The 10,164-nt window shown below is 59.6% G+C and overlaps 1 protein-coding gene across 2 annotated transcripts in view; it reads right to left on the bottom strand.

Annotated features, from left to right (window-relative positions):
• Positions 1-5,192: 5,192 nt before the first annotated feature.
• LOC140385970 (uncharacterized) overlaps positions 5,193-10,164 on the bottom strand; it is a 105,757-nt gene continuing 100,785 nt past the window's right edge. For both annotated transcript variants that reach the window (XM_072468621.1, XM_072468616.1), the window contains exon 11: positions 5,193-5,521. In XM_072468621.1, the coding sequence (XP_072324722.1) occupies positions 5,416-5,521 (106 nt within the window). In that variant the 3' untranslated portion in view covers positions 5,193-5,415. The remainder of the gene's footprint in view (positions 5,522-10,164) is intronic.

Below are 10,164 nucleotides of genomic sequence, written 5' to 3'. Positions count from 1 at the left end.
GTCGTTCCAGTGAGAACAAACCGAGTTTATTCAACCGCTCCTCATAGCTAATGCCCTCCATACCAGGCAACATTCTGGTAAATCTCTTCTGCACCCTCTCTAAAGCCTCCACATCCTTCTGGTAGTGTGGCGACCAGAATTGAACACTGTGCTCCAAGTGTACATTGCTTCAAAAGGCCCAGGAGAAAAATCAGAGGAGCAGCAACTACATTGTGTATATTTTTTTCATTTTTCCTCTTTATTAATTACAGAGAATATTGGAGATACTGAAAAGGCTGCTTGATTGGCAACCACAAATCCTCTGATTGGATGAAAGATCCCAAGGCATTTTCAAAGTCCTGCATCAGCATTTACCCTTAAACTTGCAATCCGGGGTGGCATGGTGGTGCAGTGGTTAGCACTGCTGCCTCACGGCGCCGAGGACCCGGGTTCGATCCCGGCCCCGGGTCACTGTCCGTGTGGAGTTTGCACATTCTCCCCTTGTCTGCGTGGGTCTCACCCCCACAACCCAAAGATAACAATAATAATCACTTATTGTCACAAGTAGACTTCAATTAAGTTCCTGTGAAAAGCCCCTAGTCGCCACATTCCGGCGCCTGTTCGGGGAGGCCGGTACGGGAATTGAACCCGCGCTGCTGGCCTTGTTCTGCATTACAAGCCAGCTGTGTAGCCCACTGATACACAATCAATACGCTTGAGACCACGAGGAGTCATATCGATCTAGCTTTAATCAGATAGAACTGTACCCAGCAGTGATGTTACAGAAGTGAAGACTGCTGGGACGGCATCGGTTCTTATACTCCGCCTCGCAGGGCGGAGCTATATACATTACCCAATGGTAGACCCCGCGGTCTAGCCAATGATCATCCACCTCTCAGGTACTGCAATACCTGGTATTACCACACCCACTGTGCTAAGTGCAGGGTAGGTTAATTGGCCATGCTAAATTGCCCTTTAATTGTAAAGAAAAAGAATTGGGTACTCTAAATTTATTTTTTAAAAACAGCAATCCTTAAATTGGACAGCACGATAGCACAGTTGCTTCAGAGCTCCAGGGTCCCAGGTTCGATTCCCCGCTGGGTCACTGTCTGTGCGGAGTCTGCACATTCTCCCCGTGTCTGCGTGGGTTTCCTCCGGGTGCTCTGGTTTCCTCCCACAGATTGGCCATGATAAATTGCCCTTGGTGTCCAAAAAGATTAGGTGGGGTTACTGGGTAACGGGGATAGGGTGGAAGTGTGGGCTTAAGTGGGGTGCTCTTCCCAAGGGCCGGTGCAGACTCAATGGGCCGAATGGCCTCCTTCTCATTGTAAATTCTATGAAAATTCGGTGGAAAAAAACCCAGCTATCACTTTGTTATTTGTGGGATCTTGCTGTGCAAAAATCACCTGTTTCCCACATTCAAACAGTCCTCAGTAGCTTAGGTGGAATCACCTCGTGGTAATATTTAAACAGCAGTGACTCTGACATACCAAGTCAAAATTCATGTCAGTACCTTTTTTCCCCTGTTAATGTCGATATTTAGATGAGGTCTTGAAATGCCACAGCAGACAAGGCTACGGGCTGGAAATGGGATGAGGGTAGATAGGAGCTTGATGGCGACAATGGGCCGAATGCTGTAAAAACTTGATGGGCGCGATTTACTGGCCCTGCCCCGTTTGGACTTGAGGTTGTTTTCGTTGGAGAGAAGAAGGTTAAGAGGAGACTTAATAGAGGCATACAAAATGATCAGGGGGTTGGATAGGGTGGACAGTGAGAGCCTTCTCCCGCGGATGGAAATGGCTGGCACGAGGGGACATAACTTTAAACTGAGGGGTAATAGATATAGGACAGAGGTCAGAGGTAGGTTCTTTGCGCAAAGAGTAGTGAGGCCGTGGAATGCCCTACCTGCTACAGTAGTGAACTCGCCAACATTAAGGGCATTTAAAAGTTTATTGGATAACAAAGAACAAAGAACAAAGAAATGTACAGCACAGGAACAGGCCCTTCGGCCCTCCAAGCCCGTGCCGACCATACTGCCCGACTAAACTACAATCTTCTACACTTCCTGGGTCCGTATCCTTCTATTCCCATCCTATTCATATATTTGTCAAGATGCCCCTTAAATGTCCGTATCGTCCCTGCCTCCACTACCTCCTCCGGTAGTGAGTTCCAGGCACCCACTACCCTCTGCGTAAAAAACTTGCCTCGTACATCTACTCTAAACTTTGCCCCTCTCACCTTAAACCTATGCCCCCTAGTAATTGACCCCTCTACCCTGGGGAAAAGCCTCTGACTATCCACTCTGTCTATGCCCCTCATAATTTTGTATACCTCTATCAGGTCGCCCCTCAACCTCCTTCGTTCCAGTGAGAACAAACCGAGTTTATTCAATCGCTCCTCATAGCTTATGCCCTCCATACCAGGCAACATTCTGGTAAATCTCTTCTGCACCCTCTCTAAAGCCTCCACATCCTTCTGGTAGTGTGGCGACCAGAATTGAACACTATACTCCAAGTGTGGCCTAACTAAGGTTCTATACAGCTGCAACATGACTTGCCAATTCTTATACTCAATGCCCCGGCCAATGAAGGCAAGCATGCCGTATGCCTTCTTGACTACCTTCTCCACCTGTGTAGCCCCTTTCAGTGATCTGTGGACCTGTAAACATATGGATGATAATGGCATAGTGTAGGTTAGATGGCTTTTGTTTCGGTGCAACATCGTGGGCTGAAGGGCCTGTACTGCGCTGTATTGGTCTATGTTCTATGTTCTAGGTGGCTCAGAGCAGCCTCAGCAGGGCGTCCCTCACCCAGGCCCGAAAAAAATAACAGAGTCGCGTTCGATAACGGGGCCGCTCCCAGTGATCCCAGCATCGGGAATACCTCCACTAAACCCGGCTGCGGTGAATGGAACTACTGTTAATTCACCAGTGCACTGTGATATCATGTTACTGCTGTATCGTGTTACGTTATGTGCTTAACCCTGTGGGCTCCACCTATGGGCCATTATACGGCTTCACCCACAGGGGGATATGTCGGGACATGTACGGGCTCTGCCCATGGCTCCACCCCTTACAGGAAGTATAAAGGCAGCTGACCTGCGGGGCCGCATTCATTGTTGTACCGGTCACAGGCAGGCTCAGTTCTAAAGCTGATTAAAACCACCGTTTGATTCTCCACCTGCCTCTCAGTGAATTGATGGTCGCATCACCGGCCAAAATGGGAATGTTTTTTTCCCGTTAAATTGCTCCTGTTGCAGAGTTCGAGAGTGGCTCGTGTGAAGAAAGGCTCGCTGTAAATTTGGGATTTGTGCGCGATCATGTGCGCCCACTTTTCCGAAAGTTCCAACAATTTCACTGGGAAAATGATCGGAGTGACAGCTTGGGGGACAGGAGTACTGAACAGCTGACCCATTCTGGCAGAATAAAACAAAGTAAATCCACTTCAGACACCGTGCACTGAGTGCATTAAAACAGAATAAACGAAGAATTTGATAAGTGGAAAATAATGCAGAAAATGGTGGGAAACCTCAGCAAGTCTCACAGCATCTGTGGAGAGAGAGTGAATGCTACAATTGCAAATATTACTTCTGAAGATGGTGCCGGACTGAGGGAGTGTCGCACTGTCAGAGGGTCGGTACTGAGGGTGTGCTGCACTGTCAGAGGGTCAGTACTGAGGGAGTGCTGCACTGTCAGAGGGTCAGTACTGAGGGAGTGCTGCACTGTCTGAGGGTCAGTACTCAGGGAGTGCTGCACTGTCAGAGGGTCAGTACTGAGGGAGTGCTGCATTGTCAGAGGGTCAGTACTGAGGGAGCGCCGCACTGTCAGAGGGTCAGTACTGAGGGAGTGCTGCACTGTCAGAGGGTCAGTACTGAGGGAGTGCTGCACTGTCAGAGGGTCAGTACTGAGGGAGTGCTGCACTGTCAGAGGATCAGTACTGAGGGAGTGCTGCACTGTCAGAGGGTCAGTACTGAGGGAGTGCTGCACTGTCAGAGGGTCAGTACTGAGGGAGCACCGCACTGTCAGAGGATCAGTACTGAGGGAGTGCTGCACTGTCAGAGGGTCAGCACTGAGGGAGTGCTGCACTGTCAGAGGGTCGGTGCTGAGGGAGTGCTGCACTGTCAGAGTTTCAGTACTGAGGGAGTGCTGCACTGTCAGAGGGTCAGTACTGAGGGAGTGCTGCACTGTCAGAGGGTCGGTACTGAGGGAGTGTTGCACAGTCAGAGGGTCAGTACTGAGGGAGTGCTGCACTGTCAGAGGGTCAGTACTGAGGGAGTGCCGCACTGTCAGAGGGTCAGGACTGAGGGAGTGCCGCACTGTCAGAGGGTCAGTACTGAGGGAGTGCTGCACTGTCAGAGGGTCAGTACTGAGTGAGTGCTACACTGTCAGAGGGTCAGTACTGAGGAAGTGCCGCACTGTCAGAGGGTCAGTACTGAGGGAGTGCTGCACTGTCAGTGGGTCAGTACTGAGGGAGCGCTGCACTGTCAGAGGGTCAGGACTGAGGGAGTGCCGCACTGTCAGAGGGTCAGTACTGAGGGAGTGCTGCACTGTCAGAGGGTCGGTACTGAGGGAGTGCTGCACTGTCAGAGGGTCAGTACTGAGGGAGTGCTGCACTGTCAGAGGGTCAGTACTGAGGGAGTGCTGCACTGTCAGAGGGTCAGTACTGAGGGAGTGCTGCACTGTCAGAGGGTCAGTACTGAGGGAGTGCCGCACTGTCAGAGGGTCAGTACTGAGGGAGAGCTGCACTGTGAGAGGGTCAGTACTGAGGGAGTGCTGCACTGTCAGATGGTCAGTACTGAGGGAGTGCTGCACTGTCAGAGGGTCAGGACTGAGGGAGTGCCGCACTGTCAGAGGGTCAGTACTGAGGGAGCGCTGCACTGTCAGAGGGTCAGGACTGAGGGAGTGCCGCACTGTCAGAGGGTCAGTACTGAGGGAGTACCGCACTGTCAGAGGGTCAGTACTGAGGGAGTGCCGCACTGTCAGAGGGTCAGTACTGAGGGAGTGCCGCACTGTCAGAGGGTCAGTACTGAGGGAGTGCCGCACTGTCAGAGGGTCAGTACTGAGGGAGTGGTACACTTGACGATTCTGCTTTATGCTTTGCTTTAGAAATACGTCCATGTGGGGTAAAGTGTGTTTGGACCATCCTGAAGTCATTGATATAAAACATGACTGCGGGTTAATTTAGTCAGGTTTTGCATGAGTCCACTAGGGTCCGTTACAGATTTTGAAATTGCTTTAATATTTGAATGAGACCAGATTCCCTGGCAGTGCACCTGAGTGCTTTCCGGAAAACTGGGATTTTAGTATCCAAGATGGTAAGTGCTTCCCATGCCACCAACTTGCTACATATTGAAATGGATCAGGATTACACCCTGCCCAGACACTAAAAAAACACAAAACATTCGAACGTGTCCCGTCTGTCCGCCTGCTGATCACATTCACTTCTTGCTGCCAAGTCGGTCTTTTCTTGACAAACGTTTCACATCAGATTGCCGCTGATCGAATTCCAACTTATCCGATTTCTGCCAGAGCACATCCTTCTCCCTGTCAACACGGAATCCGGTCAGTCACACACAGCACCCCCACCCCCACCGGGACACACTGACCCCCACCCCCACCCCGACACACTGACCCCCACCCCCACCCCGACACACTGACCCCCACCCCCACCCCGACACACTGACCCCCACCCCGACACACTGACCCACACCCCCACCCCCACCCCGACACACTGACTCCCACCCCCACCCCGACACACTGACCCCCACCCCCACCCCGACACACTGACCCCCACCCCGACACACTGACCGCACCCCCACCGGGACACACTGACCCACACCCCCACCCCGACACACTGACCCACACCCCCACCCGGACACACTGACCCCCACCCCCACCCCGACACACTGACCCCCACCCCCACCCCGACACACTGACCCCCACCCCCACCCCGACACACTGACCCACACCCCCACCCGGACACACTGACCCCCACCCCCACCCCGACACACTGACCCCCACCCCCACCCCGACACACTGACCCCCACCCCCACCCCGACACACTGACCCCCACCCCCAACGGGACACACTGACCCCCACCCCGACACACTGACCCCCACCCCCACCCGGACACACTGACCCCCACCCCCACCGGGACACACTGAACCCCACCCCCACCCCGACACACTGACCCCCACCCCCAACGGGACACACTGACCCCCACCCCGACACACTGACCCCCACCCCCACCCGGACACACTGACCCCCACCCCCACCCCGACACACTGACCCCCACCCCGACACACTGACCCCCACCCCCACCCCGACACACTGACCCCCACCCCCACCCCGACACACTGACCCACACCCCCACCCGGACACACTGACTCCCACCCCCACCCCGACACACTGACCCACACCCCCACCCCGACACACTGACCCCCACCCCGACACACTGACCCACACCCCCACCCCGACACACTGACCCCCACCCCGACACACTGACCCACACCCCCACCCCCACCCCGACACACTGACTCCCACCCCCACCCCGACACAGTGACCCCCACCCCCACCCCGACACACTGACCCCCACCCCCACCCCAACACACTGACCCCCACCCCCACCCCGACACACTGACCCCCACCCCGACACACTGACCCACACCCCCACCCCCACCCCGACACACTGACTCCCACCCCCACCCCGACACAGTGACCCCCACCCCCACCCGGACACACTGACTCCCACCCCCACCCCGACACACTGACCCCCACCCCGACACACTGACCCACACCCCCACCCCGGCACACTGACCCCCACCCCCACCCGGACACACTGACTCCCACCCCCACCCCGACACACTGACCCCCACCCCGACACACTGACCCACACCCCCACCCCCACCCCGACACACTGACCCCCACACCCACCCCAACACACTGACCCACACCCACACCCCGACACACTGACCCCCACCCCCACCCGGACACACTGACTCCCACCCCCACCCCGACACACTGACCCCCACCCCCACACCGACACACTGACCCCCACCCCCACCCGGACACACTGACTCCCACCCCGACACACTGACTCCCACCCCGACACACTGACCCCCACCCCCACCCCCACCCCGACACACTGACCCCCACCCCCACCCCCACCCCGACACACTGACTCCCACCCCGACACACTGACCCACACCCCCACCCCCACCCCAACACACTGACCCACACCCCCACCCCGACACACTGACCCCCTCCACCACCCCGACACACTGACCCCCACCCCCACCCCGACACACTGACCCCCTCCCCACGCCGACACACTGACCCCCTCACGCCCACCCCAACACACTGACCCACACCCCCACCCCGACACACTGACCCCCACCCCCACCCCGACACACTGACCCCCTCCCCCACGCCGACACACTGACCCCCTCACGCCCACCCCAACACACTGACCCCCTCACCCCCACCCCAACACACTGACCCACACCCCCACCCCGACACACTGACCCCCACCCCCACCCCGACACACTGACCCCCTCCACAACCCCGAAACACTGACCCCCACCCCCACCCCGACACACTGACCCCCTCCCCCACGCCGACACACTGACCCCCTCACGCCCACCCCAACACACTGACCCCCTCACCCCCACCCCAACACACTGACCCACACCCCCACCCCGACACACTGACCCCCACCCCCACCCCGACACACTGACCCCCACCCCCACCCCGACACACTGACCCCCACCCCCACCCCGACACACTGACCCCCACCCCCACCCCGACACACTGACCCCCTCCCCCACGCCGACACACTGACCCCCTCACGCCCACCCCAACACACTGACCCCCTCACCCCCACCCCAACACACTGACCCACACCCCCACCCCGACACACTGACCCCCACCCCCACCCCGACACACTGACCCCCTCCACAACCCCGAAACACTGACCCCCACCCCCACCCCGACACACTGACCCCCTCCCCCACGCCGACACACTGACCCCCTCACCCCCACCCCGACACACTGACCCCCTCACCCCCACCCCGACACACTGACCCCCTCACCCCCACCCCCACACACTGACCCCCTCACCCCGACCACCACACACTGACCCCCTCACCCCCACCCCCACCCCGACACACTGACCCCCTCACCCCCACCCCGACACACTGACCCCCTCACCCCCACCCCCACACACTGACCCCCTCACCCCCACCCCGACACACTGACCCTCCCACGCCCACCCCGACACACTGACCCCTTCACCCCCACCCCCACCCCGACACACTGACCCCCACCCCCACCCTGACACACTGACCCCCTCCCCCACCCCGACACACTGACCCCCTCACCCCCACCACCACCACGATACACTGACCCCCTCACCCCCACCCCGACACACTGACCCCCTCACCCCCACCCCGACACACTGACCCCCCCACGCCCACCCCAACCCACTGATCACCTCACCCCCACCCCGACACACTGACGCCCTCACCCTCACCCCCACCCCCACCCCGACACGCTGACCCCCTCACCCCCACCCCCACACACTGACCCCCTCACCCCCAACCCCACACACTGACCCCCTCACCCCCACCCCCACACACTGACCCCCTCACCCCCACCCCGACACACGGACCCCCCCACGCCCACCCCAACACACTGATCACCTCACCCCCACCCCGACACACTGACCCTCTCCCCCACCCCGACACACTGACCCCCACCCCCACCCCGACAAACTGACCCCCTCACCCCCACCTCCACCCCGACACACTGACCCCCTCCCCCACCCCGACACACTGACCCACTCCCCCACCCCGACACACTGATCCCCTCACCCCCACCCCCACCCCGACACACTGACCCCCTCACCCCGACACAATGACCCCTCACCCCCACTCCCACACACTGACCCACACCCCCACCCCCACCCCGACACACTGACTCCCACCCCCACCCCGACACACTGACCCCCACCCCCACCCGGACACACTGACTCCCACCCCCACCCCGACACACTGACCCCCACCCCGACACACTGACCCACACCCCCACCCCCACCCCGACACACTGACCCCCACCCCCACCCCGGCACACTGACCCCCACCCCCACCCGGACACACTGACTCCCACCCCCACCCCGACACACTGACCCCCACCCCGACACACTGACCCACACCCCCACCCCCACCCCGACACACTGACCCCCACCCCCACCCCAACACACTGACCCACACCCACACCCCGACACACTGACCCCCACCCCCACCCCGACACACTGACCCCCTCACCCCCACCCCGACACACTGACCCCCACCCCGACACACTGACCCACACCCCCACCCCCACCCCAACACACTGACCCACACCCCCACCCCGACACACTGACCCCCTCCACCACCCCGACACACTGACCCCCACCCCCACCCCGACACACTGACCCCCTCCCCACGCCGACACACTGACCCCCTCACGCCCACCCCAACACACTGACCCACACCCCCACCCCGACACACTGACCCCCACCCCCACCCCGACACACTGACCCCCTCCCCCACGCCGACACACTGACCCCCTCACGCCCACCCCAACACACTGACCACCTCACCCCCACCCCAACACACTGACCCACACCCCCACCCCGACACACTGACCCCCACCCCCACCCCGACACACTGACCCCCTCCACAACCCCGAAACACTGACCCCCACCCCCACCCCGACACACTGACCCCCTCCCCCACGCCGACACACTGACCCCCTCACCCCCACCCCGACACACTGACCCCCTCACCCCCACCCCGACACACTGACCCCCTCACCCCCACCCCCACACACTGACCCCCTCACCCCGACCACCACACACTGACCCCCTCACCCCCACCCCCACCCCGACACACTGACCCCCTCACCCCCACCCCGACACACTGACCCCCTCACCCCCACCCCCACACACTGACCCCCTCACCCCCACCCCCACACACTGACCCTCCCACGCCCACGCCGACACACTGACCCCTTCACCCCCACCCCCACCCCGACACACTGACCCCCACCCCCACCCTGACACACTGACCCCCTCCCCCACCCCGACACACTGACCCCCTCACCCCCACCACCACCACGATACACTGACCCCCTCACCCCCACCCCGA

The sequence above is a fragment of the Scyliorhinus torazame genome, chromosome 2 (assembly GCF_047496885.1).
Source record: "Scyliorhinus torazame isolate Kashiwa2021f chromosome 2, sScyTor2.1, whole genome shotgun sequence".
In the NCBI taxonomy this organism is placed as follows: Eukaryota; Metazoa; Chordata; class Chondrichthyes; order Carcharhiniformes; family Scyliorhinidae; genus Scyliorhinus; species Scyliorhinus torazame.
This window is presented reverse-complemented; position numbering and strand designations above follow the sequence as displayed.